We start from the raw sequence: 16478 nt of genomic DNA, 5'->3' as shown, positions 1-16478 counted from the left end.
CATTGATCTCTCCGTATGGAAGGCAACCCGTGCCGCTCATGCTTTGCCATGCCACCAATGATTAATCAGATTATTGACTACCATGAAATGAGGTCATCGCTGAGAGCTCTCCCCACACTGATCGGACAACGAAAGCAAGAGAAAGATCCATCTTCAACAATCATTTTAGAGGCACGTACGTAGGTCCAGATGAAGATTGACCACGCATATACGTACAATGTTATATTCCATATTGATAAACAAATGACACTCTAGCTAGCATCTGATTCCAGCAAAAGGGAAAAGATGGAAGACTCATTCATCACAAATATTTTACAAGTTTCTAAACATAATTCGGTCGATGCAGGTACGGTTTCTAAGACTCTTTATATCACATCAAGAGCCTGAAAAGCAAACGATGGCGATGGATCACTTGCCATATATCTCCATGGCGCCACCACCATCATCATCAATTCATCATTATCCATGTTCATGTCTGGAGCCATCAGGATATGAAACAAAAATATTCTCTCTTTTTTTTCTCTAAGCACGATTAATAAATTGTTCTGGAAAGAGCATTAGTAATGATATGGGGCCAGCCACAAAACATGATAAATCAGAGAAGAAGCGTCTAAATTATACCAGGAGAATTTTTGATGAATGAAAGAAATGCAACCCCACCAAAGCCTGTTTGTGTGCACTCCAACACATCACTTGTATACAGTAAAAACATCTGCACAGAGTTGGGAGTGCTTGGGTGTGCAGGACACCGATACAGATTGATCGACCGACCTACGTTTTACAAAATCTGGCATTTCATTCTTCTCGCAAGAGAAAATACACCGCCCTTCTCGATAACCAAGCAGGAGGATTACGGATCAAGCACGGATTATGGACCATGCACCAGGGGTAGAATCAAGGAGACCCACTGCGCATTTGTCGCTTTCAAACAGTTTCAGTTTCTTTGAATATACGAGGGAGGATTTCATGGATGGTAATGTCCAAAGGCTCAGGACTCCTGCAAAAGTGGCAAAGAAGAGACATGGTACACTTTAAAAGCTTGTGACTGTCATAAAGAGCAAAGGAAGAGTGATGGTTATCTAACAGGTCCGCGAAAGCAACCCCAAAGGCATGGGTGGAGGGTGTAAAGTACTTGGCGGTACAACAGATGCATCTATGGTCACATAAAGTGCAGAGCATCACGAGATGGTGCAAAGTGCAAACAATTGCTATTGCACAACACCGATTAATACTGTAGAGTTCAGCATATATAAGTGGACACGTGGAAGCCAGAGGAAGGCTAGTAGTTTTATTCAGCACTTACAAACATCTGTACAATTCTAGTAGAATATTCACGCGACTACATAATGATGTAGTTGTGCACACAACTATGACTAGTTGATCATTTGGTTGGCATGTTGACTTACCAATGTTGTCTATGGCCAGAAATGACTATCCTAAAATTAAAGAGGAATCTTCAAGCACCACCAAAACTTTAACACGTGTAAATTCAACAAAAAGCCTTAAAAACAGGTAATGCTGACAACAGGCTGCAATAGAGACCTATTTGGAAGAACTCTCAAATTGACAGGTTAATAGCCTCACGCAGAAAAGGAGAATTACCTGCACAATGTCCGTCCCTTTTCTGTCGTGCTAGGAACAAACCAAATCTTCCGTAAAAATGGTGATTCAAATTGTACAAAGAACCCATCACTCTGATCAAGCTTCCATTTTCTTGATCCTTGCCCTTTCCAGACCTGTATATGATGGATCATGTTACTCTTTATCCTTCTCTTCTGGCACCAACAGCACCATGTATGATATAAAGAAATTATCACAAATGACACAAACTAATATTTGAAGGAAAAAAAACTATAGTGCTAGGGTTGCAACAAGCCAACAACAAACTATGAAAAACATAGATTGTTCACACCAGCACATAAAAGAGGTGAATTGAACCTGTGGGTATGAGATGATGCTCTTAGGTGCCACCATACAAGCAACCTTCGAAAAAGAATCCTGAGAATATTGCCGCAAATATTCGAAGCAGCTGCTATGGGTGTGGGGTGACTCAAAGGCCTACATAGAAAGGAGAAAGCATAGAAGTGTTCGTAAGTCATACTTTCAAAATTGAAGTTATAACAAAAATTCAACAAATAATAATATCAATTAAACCAGATCCTTAGTACTCTGAAACTTCAAGCAGCAGAACAAAGCATCCTGAATCTACATATACCTTATCAATGTTAACCACTGGAGCATATTTTTCAGTATCGGTCTTCTGATCATCAAGAAGAAAATTGACCTTTGCATCCACTTTTCCAGCTTCATGCCAAGCCTTTATCGCTGATTCAATCACGTTGATAACAAATGAGAAGATATTTTGTCCCACTTCTGCATCGCCACACTTAGCAGCCTGAAATGGAAATGCATACATCTTAACACGTCCAAGATGGAACATGTTGGTCTATAACTGAAAGTCCTTTTTCTTCTGTCATTTCAGCAACATTCAAACTAATGTACATAAAATAATAGATGTTACACACTTGGTAAAGTCAGCAAGGTGCATATGTATACGCATTTTTATTTTAAGATGTATTTACATTTGCATTTAAGAAGACTACTTCCTTGATTAAACAAGTGATCTGAATTGTCATGCTAAAAAATTGGACTGTCTGGATTTGAAAAGGAGATCCTTCACGGAATGCCTTACTGAAAACTTCTTGCCTCTTGGCTTCCTGTACCCAAGATATTTTGGGCACCGATGGCATTATGAAACTAACCGTGGGAACAGAAGGTGTACACTCCAAAGATCATTAAACTACATAAGGCGCCAGGAGGTAACCATTAAACTCACCAGCTCGGTTTTCAGAGACTCCAAGTTCCTCCCAATGTCAATATTGGATCGCATGTTCTCCACATCAAGAGCTCGCTTCTGCTCCCTTGCTAACTGAGTAAGCCTCTTGATTTTTCTCGAGACTTCTGTATTTTGTGGATTGTGCTGCAATGCTGTTTGAAAAGCAGATATTGCCTGCACCAGAACAACATATAAGTACATCAAAACATAATCTTGGTTTTATGAACATATGGTTCATCTCAATGTAAATAAGATATATATTGAGCCAGTATTTGGAGAGTTCGATCGGATGAAGGATCAACATGAGGCACAATTTATTCAATTTAGCCACAAAATACAAGCACTACATGTGGGTGGATGCAAATAGCATTAATGAGTAAGGTTACTGTATGGTTCACACACAAAATAAAATCAACAAGTAATCAAGTTTAAGAACAAGTATCTTGTTTTGTTGGATACAACAACACATAAGGTGTAATATAGCAAAGTGAACATTTCTTTAAAATGCCTATTGTTTATCTATCATTTATCAGTTTCACACTTTCGCTGCAACGAACATATTAACTTAGTCATCGTCTAGAACAAAACTTTAGATCTTTACTTTTGATACTTGCAATCAATAATTTATGAGTGCGATTATTTCTCGGCTTGCTAGCTATAAGGCGCCCACGCATTTTGAGATTCAACGTTAATCATCAACCTGACTAATAGAATTTGGGTTATGTGCCACAAAAACTAACATATTAGTTGTCTAATACATGGTCAAATTTAAATGTCAAAATATGCTGCCGTCATATAATTTGGGAAGGAGGGCATACAACATAGGAGGCTGAGGGTGGGATAAAATCCCTCTCCCCTGTTGATCAAAGGTAATAAGGCATATTTGACTTTTACTCTAACCTCCTCATACTGCTCCATGGCCTCCAAAACACATCCTTTCCTGAAATAACCCTATATTAAGAAAGAAGTTAGGATGTGAGATAGCAGAAAAATTAAGAGCAGATACAGCTGAGGGCAATTCAAAATTGATAGTACCTTCTCCCATTGTGGCTTGAGCTTTACTGTCATCTCAGCATCAGCAAGTGCCTTATTAAGCTTAACCAGCTGCAAAAATGCAGCAGCTCGGTTGCTGGCAGGGATGTAAATAAAAGGCACAATCAGAATTTAGTCAATAGAATACGGAGTACAACAAAACAATAGATTAATAGACTATGGCGTAGATACTCTTAAGTTGACGTTGCTGAATTTGTTAGCCTTAAGAAGGAAATGCAATCTTTCTCTACTCCATTTTTTGCTATCAAATGAGTCCCAAAATGTTTGATTACTACTCCTTCCGTCCCATATTAAGTGACTTTCTATTACATGTATCTAGACGTTTTTTAGGTATAGATACATCCATATTTGGAAAAAATTTGAGTCACTTAATATGGGACGGAGGGGGTATATCCTAAACAATGTGCCTATAAATCTATAGCCAATTCCAACTTACCATCTGAAACAGCATTTGCCCGATGATTTTTAGAACACTTCGCATGACTGGTGGTCTAGTTTGATCCTCCTTTCCTCCTTCTATGCAGTTAAAAAAATCTTCATTTGCTGAGTCCCCATGATTTGATGGTTTAAGACTCAGTCTGTCGCCTGAGGGCTGAGGTGCTAACTACATAAACCCAGCTAACTAGGTTGTTCAATTTCTTTTCACGTTCATTCTCATTGTGTGCCTCATATCGCAATACTATGTGAGAGCATGGTTTTATGGTAGAATCAATGATACTAACTACACCACGATCAATACGAGGTAAGATTTCCCTAATCAGAAACGGGCATATGAAGTAAGGACACTTTTCACACTTATTCAGAACATTCTTGGCACAGACAATACTGGGCAGGCATAGAGGGTTTTCCTACCTTTGGGAAGATAAGTTGCATCCAGAAGTAAATCCTCTAGAGTGAATGACAGTGAGTGGAATTTCTCTTGTCTTTTATCAATAACGGCTGCACTTCAGAAGTTGTTCATCGTGCCACGTGGACCCTAAACCCCTCACGTGCTAAATATCACCAGACATTGTGCATCAATGAGCTAACTATATCACAAAAATGTGAACACATCTCTAATATTACATTTTTAGTAACCGCACAAGCCTAATTTGCCAATGACATCCAAAATAACACGACGGAAGGCCTATCTACTTGGGTAGTTTCAACAAACCAACCTAGACATTCACGTCTAAAGCTCAGCAGCTTATATCACAATGCTTCGACAGCCTAAAGGATCCAACAAAGCCATCACCGCAAAGCTCGCCACACCACCACAAATAAATCACACACGAAATAACAGGGTAACCGAGTCCCTAAGCCTGAATCCACGCCAACATCACCCGCTCAAAAACCCAAAATTTTAGCACAGCTTTCATCATTTCACCAACAAACAAAAACAAACGCACGCTACAAAAGTTCTCAACTCAGCTCCGCACGCAGGGATCGATCAGAGCAACTAGCGGAGACGAGGAGAGGGGATACCTGTATAGAGTTGGGTTGTCGGGGTCGAGCTTGATGGCCTGCGTGTAGAGCGCGGCGGCCTTGAGGTATCCCCCCGTCTTGAACTGCTCGTTCCCCTGGTCCTTCAGCGCCGCCGCTCGTCCGGCGTTGTCCGCCATCGCCGCCGCCGCCGAGAGTTACAGGGGTTAGGGTTTTGGGGTCGCGAGTCACTCTTCACGCTCCTTTTTTTTTCCTTCTGTTTTTTTTGTTCTCCGGAAAGAAGAGCACGTGCGCCGTTTTGCAAAGAGAAAAAAACACTGCAACAACGAGAGGGTACAAATGTAGGAGTATTTTTTTTGGAAATAATGCGAGGAAAATCCTTACAATAATTGTGAGAATAAGTATTGGAACCCCACATTTCATATGGGTATTTAAAAAATTATCAAATAGACATACAAGCACAACACTGTATACACGTAATCCCGCTGTCCCATAATTCTTGTCGCCATTTTAGTTATTCGAAATAAAAAATAACTAAAACTGCGACAACAACTATGGGACGGAAGGAGTATTCATTTAGGTTTTCTTTGGATCACAGGAATAAAAAAATGTAGAAAAATTTGTACAGTACGTGATTTTCAAGGCCGTGGCATTGCTTGTTCACTCCTGCCTTGGAGTCTTCTTCCAGCTAACCGCGAAGAAGCTATGAGTAATGAGGGTACGAGACTACGAGGTGTCGATCTCCAAGCTACAGGCGAGCCTAATGAAAAGTACTCGATGCTCAAGGAATAGGGTGATCTTTGTGTAATTTTCCGAATCATGCTGTAACAATTCACCAAGCACAAACGCAAAGCTGGTCAGTGAAGCTTTTCCCAATTCATGGCGAAAACATTTTCAGCTCCAGGAATGCGTATCAGCAAACGAAGAAACCGGACACTGCCTGGATCAACGAGCATGGAGAGCAGCACAAGAAGAATTTTCAAAGGAGCCAAACTTTTTTACTACGGAAATTTAACAGTTTTGCCGCTGGCATAACGAACGACTACCATTTACATGCTTATACTTGAGAAGAACAAACTAGGATTAAGATCGACCGGTCCAACTTACAATTATTTACCTAGAGCAGCATAAAACAGCAGGAGAAAAGTTTGAACTGCAAATTCTTGTCTGAAGATTAAAAACTGGGTAAAAGGGTAATCTTGATCAGTCGTCCATGGCCTTGGCCCTCATGCAGCAGGAGGGTCCGCGCTTCGTCCGACGTTGGCTGGCGGCGTCGCCCCGCCGCTTCCCGTAGAGGTACTCCACCAGCTGCACCCTCGACCGCCGCTGCTGGTGGCCTTGCATCGTCTTCGAGGCTCGCCGGCTGGCACGCTCCTCTTCGTGCTTCAGCAGGACCTGCTGGAACTTCTGCATCTCCAGCTCCAGCCGGCCGACTTTCTCAGACATCTTCCTCACCCGCTCCAGGATCTTGCGCTGGCTCCTGCTCCGGAGGTCCACATTCTCGCCGTCGAGCCCGTCCACCGAGGTGAACTCCTCGGCCTTCTTCAGGAGCTTCCCGTTGGTGTCGATCAGCTGCGAGATGGCGGCCTCGGATTCGACCATCTGCGCCCTGACGCTCTCCAGCTCGGCCTCCCCTGATGCTTCCACGCTTGCTCTCAGCTCTTGGAGGATGGACTGGAGATCCCTGAGCCTCTGAGCGTCCGACGACAGCCTCTCAATGACCTTCTTCTTCCACTCACGGTGCGGTTCCGTGGTGACCACAGACCTCGGTATCTCTTGCTTGTCGACACCGAGATCCTTCACGAGCATCAGCTCAGAGGATGATCGTTTGCCCTTGTCCTTCTCCGATGATGCCTCGCTCTGCGGCGGTCGCAGATCATCATACCTGCCGCTGCCGCTGCTCGTTCTGACCACGCTCCACAACGCTAGCATCTTTTCGTCAGGCTGCGATGCGATTTTCTTCTTCTGGCGGTGCGAACCGATGGCTCTACGGCTAGGCGTCTGGACGAGGTCAAGCTGAATGTCCTTCAACATTCGCTCGTAGTTCGCATCGCTTGTGTCGCTGTCCAAGACCTCCTTGAGCTTGAGCATTTCGATCTGCTTCCTGGCGTCCTGGAGATTGCTGCTGAAATCAAGCCTTTCTTGCTCGAGAACAACTCCAGTATCCGTAACCACCTTCTGGAGCGCTTTGATGGTTCCATGCAACTTCTGCAGCTCCATGTCTTTCACCAGCTTAGTTGAGTTTTGGTCATCACTTGGTTTCACAGCAATCTTTGAGAGCTGAGGTGACAATTGGAATTCCTAGCAAAAGCAGCAAGCAAAGTGAATCCCTGATGAGTATGAAATTCAGAAAGGGCAAATACTGCAATGCATACTATGTGCAACACAAATATCAGATTTCTCAAGTAGGAACAGCATAAAAACATTGGGCCTATTTCTTCAACTGAAGGAGATGGAAACCATATTTATGTTTACAAAAAGAACTGTAATAATACTTCAACATGAATACATATTGGATAGAAGAAAATAGAGCAAGGAAATAGTTGTATACCTCCTTCCTGAGTTTGTTTGACGGTAAGCAATCCTTGGCCAGTGACAGGGTTTGTCTCTCTAAGGCATTGACTTCAGTTTGCAATGCGTCTAGCACTGTGAAGTCACCGTTCAGGTCGACCTTCAGCCTTCTGTTCTCGATCTCGACAGCATTTAGCTTGTCCTTCAGCGCATCCACATAAGAATTCCTCCGAGTGATCTCCTCCTTCAACACCTCCTTCTGTACTATTTCACTTATCTCGCAACTCTCGCATGTTACAATGAGCTCAAGAACCTTCTCCTTGAAGAGAGCTGCATTGGCAGTGGCAATTTGCATGTTTGCCAGCAGTTTCGTGATCTCTGCATCGCAAGACTTGACATCAATCACTGGCTGTTCGTTGTTTTTAAGCACCCGCACTTCACTCTTTAGCTTCTGAAGCTCTTCCCTTAACATTTCGTTTGATTTCTCAAGACCAGCACTGTCCACTTCTTTGCGGTGTTCTATGCCCGCCATACTCTCTTGGCTCTTCCTGCCAGATTTCAATAGCTTGGTATCTCTTCGCATAGTACGCCTTCTTCCGGAACCATTTTCTGGACTAGATCCATCACAAATGCTTATAGTTCTACTGAGCTCCTTCTCAAGGTAGTTGTTCTCGAGTTGTAGATCTCCAAGCTTCTTGTTCATCAGTCTGATTTCCTGATAAAGCTCATTGCCTGCTGCATGCAGAGACCCGAAATCATCATGCAAAGACTGCAATTCTGATGTCCTCTCATCATGAAGGCTTCTGAAAATGACACCAAGGATATCTGTCCTGACTGCTTCACCAATTAGAGTACTGAAATCATCTTCAAACGACTTCTCTTTCTCCCTTGAGTCATAAAGTTTGCCTGCGAGTGAGGAATTCTCTTCTATCAGCTTAATAATCTCAGCTTGCAATGACTGGCGTGACTCTTGAAGCTCTGAGAGTTGTCGAACCAGGAACTTTGCCTCAGATTTCATCTCATCCACTTTGCGATTACGGGCCTCCATGTCCTTCCTTAACTCGCAGCTGATCTTTAGGAGGTCATGCCTTTCACTCTGGAGCTGTAGCAACTCCTCGCTCTTTGCTTGCCACTCTTGCCTCAGAACACTCCTTTCTGACCTCAAGTCTGCCACCTCTCGTCCAAAGTGCTCCAGAAGCGTGACGACAAGTGACTTCTCAAGGATCTGGTTCTGCTTCACATCTTGGGCATCAGAAATGGTATTCAGCAGGCACTTGATCTCATGCAAGACGAGCTGCACAACTACGTCAAGCTTCATTAGATCCAAAGATCCATACTTCTCATCAAACTGTAGTACTTCCATCACAGAACCAATCCCTTCAGTAAGCTGCTTGTTATTTTGTGACGAGAAGGCCAATTTGTCTTCAAGAATCTTGCGTGTCTCTTGTTGCTTCCGCAGTTCCCCTGAGAGATCACAATTTGCTTCTGCCATGTCCCCTAAGCACTGCTGCAAGACAAAAATCTCTGTCTGAGCTTCAATAATCTTGTGCTCCTGCTCTTGAAGTTGTTTCTCCTTATGGCGTCCATCATCTAGCAGTAGGGCTATCTGCTTCTTTATAGCACTGAACTGAGTCTTCTCTGAGTGGGTGAGTTCTTTGCTCTTCTCTCTCTCGAGCCTTAACAATTCCTGTACCTTGATTACTTCATTAAGAACCTTGTTCTTCTCCTGCTGGAGATCCAAGTGCCGTCCTTCTAACTCTGCATACTGGGTTTCCAGATCAAGTAGAGCACCATTCATGCTATCAACCTGAAACAACATTAAAGAATCCAGGGATCCAGTTACAATATTACATCATTTTTTAACCTACGATGAATTAGCAAAGTACTAAAGAATTTGGTCATCATACCTCATGCACAAGAGTTCTCTTGTCAGATCGAAGTACAGAATTCTGATTTCGGAGTGCCTGTGCAGACTCTTCCAAGTCTTTCAGCTTCCTTCTATGTATCTCAAGCTCGGTACTGTTTTCGGACAACAAATTTTCCAAGAACACGTTATTCTCTGATAGCTTCTCCATGGTACGAGAAATACCCTCAATCCGAGTAATAAACATGGTTCGCTCAGATTGGTGGCCACTAATCTTGGAGTTAAGGTGCTTGCAAGATTCTTCCAGTGCAATCTTGTTCTCTCTCAATCCTGCAACCTCAGTAGCAGCAGCTGACAAAGATCTCTCCAAATGAGCATTTTTCTCCAACGTTCTCTCCAGCTGCATAAGATTCTCAACATACAGCGCTTTCACACCATCATGGTTCTTGATGGTCTCCTTTAGCTCAACATTTCCATCCCTCATTTCTTGTGCAAGTGCTTGGAGTGATTCCACATTGAAATTAACCACTTGTATTTGCTCTTTGATGGAAAAGTGCTTCCTCTCGACATCACCCCTATCATTCTTTATGTGTGAAAGCTCATGCTGAAGTACTTTCTTTTCCTCCACATGCCGAGACACCTCTTCCTCGAGGTGCCGTTGTGCATTCTTCAAGGAAATTATCTCATCCTGCAGACGAACAATCACAGATGTAGAGGTGTGATTTTGATCATCCAGTTTCTGATTTTCTTCTCGAATCTTCTCCAGTTCTTTCTGAAGCATAAGTTTGTTTGCTTCTATGTCCTTAAACTTACTTGCTTCACCATGCTTTTCAAGAGACAGAAGTCTTAGCTTCTCCTGCACTTGGGCCAATTGCTTCTCTAAAGACAGCCGTGCCATTTCAGCTTGCATGCTCTTCAGTTGCTCCTCTTGTATAGAGACGCTAAGCTTTTCCAGCTCAATGTATTTCCCATTAAGCTCTTCATGCTTCTCTTTGGAAGCATACTTCAGCTTATCTAGCTCCAAATGCAAATCCTGATTAGCCCTCTCAAGCAGAAGACACTGTTCCTCTGCAGTGCTCAAGTTCTGCAGTCCGTTTTGCATCTCCTCTTTCAGCTTCCTGAATTCCTCCTGTGTAAGTAATATTTCAGACTTGAGGTTTTGTAACCTGTCACTGGACTGCTTGCATTGTGAAACCGCGGCCTCTTTCTCTGACCCTTGTTGTGCAAGGGCCTCCTTGAGGCATCGAACTTCAGATTCAGCACTTTCACTCTTTTCTAGCACTGACGAAATCTTCTTTTTAAGGTCTTGATTTTCCTGTGACAAGCTTGAAATTTCTTTCTGTAGCTTCTCATGGTCCTGGTCATCTGCAATACAATACAGGCGTGTCAGTTTTGATCTGACTTCTATTGGGATAATGAATTTATAGATGAAATGAGTTTGACAGATACCTTTATTACGCTTTTTTGAATCGCCCGTGTTGATGAAAGACCTGAAAAATGGTGTCATGTCACGAGTTTCGGCGTCAGTTTCAGATGATGCAGTTTCAGATGGTAGGTCATCATCCAAATCTAGCTGGTATTCATCTGGAAATGCTTCTGCCATCTTTCGATGAGCCTGTCGGAGTTCCCCAGCTGCATGATCGTATCTTTCAGCTAAAGCTCGGTAAGCACGGTATAACTCCTCAAGCAAGGACATCAACTCTGGGCGCCTTTTGTAGTACATTTCTGCTCTTCTTGCAAACGAGTCAGCGTCCTCATCAATGATCTTGATCATGACTTTGATTTTGCTATCCGTATCTGTGTAATCATGCATTATTTAACAATAGTTCAGTACATAATCCACACAAATGTTTCTCGAAAAAAGAACCCACACAAATGTTGTAAAAAGAGAAATGTTGTGTGTATGATGCAATGGAAACTATCTATCATGATATATATCAGGAACTTCAGTAGTTTTTCATGACACAAAATTCAGGACTATCCAAAGAGATGTAGAGATGCAGACAAGTTGATCTTACTCCAAGAGTTTCAGAACTGAAATAGACCAAAATATGTATGAAACAACAAAAAAAAAGTTGTTTATCAGTACGATCTCTCCTATTAAACAATGAATATGGCTAGATTTCCAATATATTGAATTTCAGCAGTTGAAATAATTTTAGCGTCACCCTAGCTGAAATTCATTTTCACCATAGGCGCTATATTAATCCAGACTGATGGTAAATCAACTTATATTTCAAGGTTCATAATTGCACACAAGAGTGCACCATGTACCTGCCTCAAAAACCTAATCCAAGACAGCAGCATGTGACTCCCTAGAAATGATTGTTCATTTGGGTAAAGTGTTATCTTGTACAGGAGCATTGAACTTGTTCATATGCTTTCCTGAATAAATTTGCTGACTTTCGACAGGAGATGGTAACATTATGACAGGCAGGGCTCTCTTTATCATTAAAATCGCCTTACATCCTCTCCTTGGAAATACACACAGCTAAGATAATTGCAACGATGGCAAGGCAATAAAATGCTCAGGTTCAACACAATAGACACCAACTTATGCAAAATACAATGAGGATATTATTATTTCGAAAGAAAAGACGTAATTGTTTCCAAAAGGAATGGATGGAGAACTAATGCTAATGTTAAGTTCAAGTAACATGTTTCCCTAACAATACTATGAAGATCTCACTAAAATGACCCTATATTTTTACCTGTGAGATTTTCCTGGAGCCATTTGGAGTTTTTCGGGCAGATATGACTATCCCACCACCATGAGTACTTGCGCATCGGATTGTTTGGCGACATCCTCGCCATGAAGGCCAACCAAGAGAACGGAACAGAATAACAGTCCTCGAGCAAAGCAACAGGAAGTTAACCTACATGAAGATCTACTGCCAGCAAACTACCTGAAGCACATCAGAAATATCGAACATTAGGGTCTTACACCGAAAACATCCAACAGAGGTAGAAATGAAATCGAAAAAAGAACTAAACAAGATGGATCAGTCACCCTTCAAACCCAAGAAAGTTTTTAGAGATAGAAGTTGCAGTAGGAGGCTAAGGTAACCGACTATACTGTTCTATATATAGACATCTCAAAACGAACCACGGATCTCAGTAGCAGCACACAACGGTCAAAAACTAAGACAAGGTAAACGTTAACGCAATAAATTATTTCCTACTAATTATCTCTCTCAAACGGTCTGACAGTTGTTATCTTCACGTAACGGGGGAGAGGCCATTAAGGTTATTAATGTTTGTTTCCAGAGGAAGCGATGATAAGCATCAGCAACAGCTGGAACACGCAAACCTGAGAAGAGATCAGAAAATGTGCCAAGATCAAACAACGCCAAAACCCAAAGAAAAAAATACAGTGAAAGGAACCAGAAGGAGACATGGAATTTATCAGAATACTGCAAAAATCGACAGAGGAAGAAGTGAAAGACAAATGAACAAATACTTCATGAAGAAAGAATCAGAAGCCTAACCTCAAGAACAGGAATGGTAGAGGGAAAGGGGAAAAAACGGGAGGTCGGTGAAAAGAGAACGAGAGAGAACCCAACCAGCACAAATACAGACTGATATTGACAGCTAAACCAGGCCCCCCAGATCGGCAACAGAAAGGAGAAATGCAGCAAGAACCCCACCCTGCCGCAAAGAGGGGAAATCACAGCATTTCACACAGAGAAGAGAACGCGTTAAAAAAAGGTAATCTTTGGGATGAACGAACCCGTAGAGGCATACCAAATCAGCAGCGCAATTTGCTGCCCTTAAGGAGGAACATCAGAGGAAAGAAGAGAAATTCGCGAGATATTTCCAGAACTGCGCAAGATGGGGGTCAAAAGAAATTACCACGATAGGGGAGGAATCGCCGCATTTTTCCTAAAGAGGCAGAGCGCAGGATCCTCGCGCCGTCACATGAAGGGCGCCGGCAAGAGATCGAAAAGCTTCTGCATCCAGAAGCAATCCGCGCACGCGCAGTGACCCAAAACCAAAACCATCCCAAACCAAAACCGCAGTTCTTTTTGGGCAGGAAACGACGGGCAGTTGCTAGGTATGTTCTGGAAGAGATAATTTAGACGGCAGAAAACCAAAGCACGCACGAGGAACACGAGAAGGAAATGGCCAGGAAATAGAACAGCAGCAGAGCCCCCGGCTAACAATAGTAAGAAGAACACCCACACAAACAATGGGAGAAAATTTGTCCTTGCCTGTAAAAAACATGAACAATGAGGAACGGCAAGCACAATCTCCACATTGCCACCTAAATTTACGCGGTGCCCAAATCGAATCAGCAGACATACATACCTTGGAACAGAAGATCTCTGGGTTGGGTGGATCTTTCCTGTTTCCGTTCCTCCCTCGGCAGCTGCCGCCAACCCAAGAAATTAAGAGATCCAGCTGCTCCCCATCCTACCACAGCCCCTACTTTAGGTCATCGTCGTCCTCAGAATCCCATGATGACGAAGACCGTGCATCCAAGAGAGAGGGAGAGAGTGTGTGTGCTTCTGCTTCTTGGAGCTCTCTCCTGGGCAGCAGGAGTGAATGCAATGATGGAGGACCAGAGGGAGTAGCAGTGTGGTGTGGGGAAGGGAAGGAGGAAAGGGGCAGTGATGGGTATATTAATTGTTTATTTATGTCTGATTTATATAATAAATAAAAGGTAAGGACAAAGATTAATGCACATGAGCTAGTACAATTTTGTGGGGGGGAATGGTTTTATTTTTCCTAGAACAGGATGTCAGGAACAGTCTATGCCTGTTGCGGGACTCTGCTTCTTGCTGCTTGTAGTTTTTTACTACTCCACTCGCAGTACTTTTTTACTGATATCCAGTGGGAAATGGCAAGAGCAAAGACTAGCAAATAGAGGGCCAATAAGCAGAGAAATTTACTTTGTTCCTTTTCTTTAAGGATTAGTGTCACTGTGAAGTTCTGTGGCTTAGGCAGAGGATTTTTTTTACTCTTTTACTGTGATTTTTCTTTACCGTTGTGGTTATCTTTTGGTTTTATTTTGACGGGAAAATAGATTGGTTTCTGAACGTTGGCGATTGATTAATCTCTTTTATTTTACTTCATAAAAAATGAGACTATTCCTTACTTTGATTTTTCTTTACCGTTGTGGTTATCTTTTGGTTTTATTTTGACTGGAAAATAGATTGGTTTCTGAACGTTGGTGATTGATTGATCTCTTTTATTTTACTTCATAAAAAAATGAGACTATTCCAATTGTTCTTGTGGAGAAGATAAGAAGGAAATGGTCAACAGGTCAAGGCACATTAATCGTGATTAAGGGATATAGTATGTGCACAGCCAGCTGAAAGCTGACTGTCAAGGTTTTTGGTGGTGTCCTGCATTTATTCATGTGTGCCATGGCTCTGATTCAGCTGGTTATTTTCCCTTAAATCTAACACATTTAATTGTTGAGATCTCCAATTAATTAGTTATGAACCGGCAAATTGGTCCCATGGGGCATGGGGAGCCTAAATGTAGATCATTTATGTGGTTATATGATTCAGATTTCAAGGTTATGCATGCACTCAAGAGGATGGCTCAGTTTCTGTCTCTAGGGAGCTCTGTCCTCCCTTCTTCTTCAGTGTAAATACATGTCATTTAGGTATTGACCTAGTCTCTTCCCTGTAATTATGATATATATTTTTCCTGCGAATGTGTTAGCAAAAATCTATTTAATTATTGTATTAAGTTATAGAAACATTTTTCATGGTGAATTTAGTGCCTGTCCTGACATGACAATTGACAAGTCTAATTTTCCATGCTTTTTCTCGGTCATATTTGGAAAAACTTGACTTGCCATTTTTCAAAACAGTATCTTTTTTCTGAATGTATGCCAAGATTTGCTTTTCAGAACAACAATTCAACAGTGTCTATGAATATGATTATATGAATGTAATCAAAGATGTTTACTTATGTAAAAAATCTTTAGCTTCTAAAGCTTGGTTTCTCATAAGATAAATATATGTATTCCTCTTTGCAGTTACATTTTCTTAATACGTGATGTACGGAGGAATACAATTTTGTGGTCACTGTATTTAAATTACATACACATTAGTTCAAACAATTTACCTACAGAGTTTTGTGCTGACCAGAAGCCATGTTCTTCCAGGTAATTAAGTAGTTATTTTACAGCCTGCACATAGTTAATTAGTGTGTGTGGGAGAGGGATTGTGCACCTAACCACCATTCCTAATCATTCTTAAGCGCATCATTTGCATAGTAAAGCATGAGTAGTAGTGGAGGAAGGCATGAGAGTTAGCTAGCTAGGAAGGTCGGGTAGAATTATAATAATCTATCATAATAAAATACTAATAATGGACTAATTAAGCAAGCACACTAGCTAGCTCTACTGCATATGCAGATCTCCAGCAGTAGTACACTGGTCTTGCTGTCTTCTTTAATTATCTGCTTACTTGGCAACACACACAGTTGATGGTTGTTGTCTACCTTTGCATTGTCTTTAGCTTTTCCTAGCAAATGGCACCTTCCATGCATATTCTACACACTCCCTTCAGAAGTTCAGAGTTCAGATCACCCCTATGTATGCCAAATTGCTAACATTGTATTAACAGAGCATCAGTGATCAGTAACAAAATCAAAAGCGATAACCTAACCAACTTAGCTAATAACAGATCGACGGTGGTTTTCGCATCACATCAATAATTAAATGAAATATTGCAGTTTATATATAGTGTTTAACTCGCTAATTTTTCAGGTCATGGATTTTTTGGGGGGGGTTAATAATTTACAGCTAGTATATATGTGTACATATGGAGCATA

General features: G+C 41.8%; 2 protein-coding genes across 3 annotated transcripts; both read right to left on the bottom strand.

Moving 5' to 3' along the window:
* Positions 1–492: 492 nt before the first annotated feature.
* Positions 493–5575, bottom strand: LOC100845023 (stress-induced-phosphoprotein 1). Its single transcript, XM_003577683.4, has 8 exons — positions 5354–5575; positions 3872–3965; positions 3737–3787; positions 2837–3010; positions 2216–2395; positions 1939–2058; positions 1603–1736; positions 493–997 (listed from the first exon to the last, which is right to left on the bottom strand). Exons 1-8 carry the CDS (start codon positions 5488–5490, stop codon positions 925–927), a joined length of 963 nt encoding a protein of 320 aa, XP_003577731.1. The 5' UTR covers positions 5491–5575; the 3' UTR covers positions 493–924.
* A 712-nt stretch (positions 5576–6287) lies between these two features.
* Positions 6288–14291, bottom strand: LOC100825247 (protein NETWORKED 1B). 2 transcript variants are annotated; one of them, XM_024463335.1, is made up of 7 exons: positions 13995–14291; positions 13539–13897; positions 12398–12592; positions 11136–11483; positions 9730–11051; positions 7863–9629; positions 6288–7612 (listed from the first exon to the last, which is right to left on the bottom strand). In XM_024463335.1, the coding sequence occupies exons 3-7, from the start codon at positions 12498–12500 to the stop codon at positions 6515–6517; spliced, it is 4638 nt and encodes a 1545-aa protein (XP_024319103.1). In that variant the 5' UTR covers positions 12501–12592; positions 13539–13897; positions 13995–14291; the 3' UTR covers positions 6288–6514. The 2 variants fall into 2 exon arrangements, with proteins under 2 accessions (XP_024319103.1, XP_010237058.1); XM_010238756.3 differs by lacking the exon at positions 13539–13897.
* Positions 14292–16478: the final 2187 nt, after the last annotated feature.

The sequence above is a fragment of the Brachypodium distachyon genome, chromosome 4, assembly GCF_000005505.3.
Source record: "Brachypodium distachyon strain Bd21 chromosome 4, Brachypodium_distachyon_v3.0, whole genome shotgun sequence".
Taxonomy (NCBI): domain Eukaryota; kingdom Viridiplantae; phylum Streptophyta; class Magnoliopsida; order Poales; family Poaceae; genus Brachypodium; species Brachypodium distachyon.
Note: the sequence above shows the minus strand (reverse complement) of the source record. Positions and strands in the feature narration are given on the sequence as shown.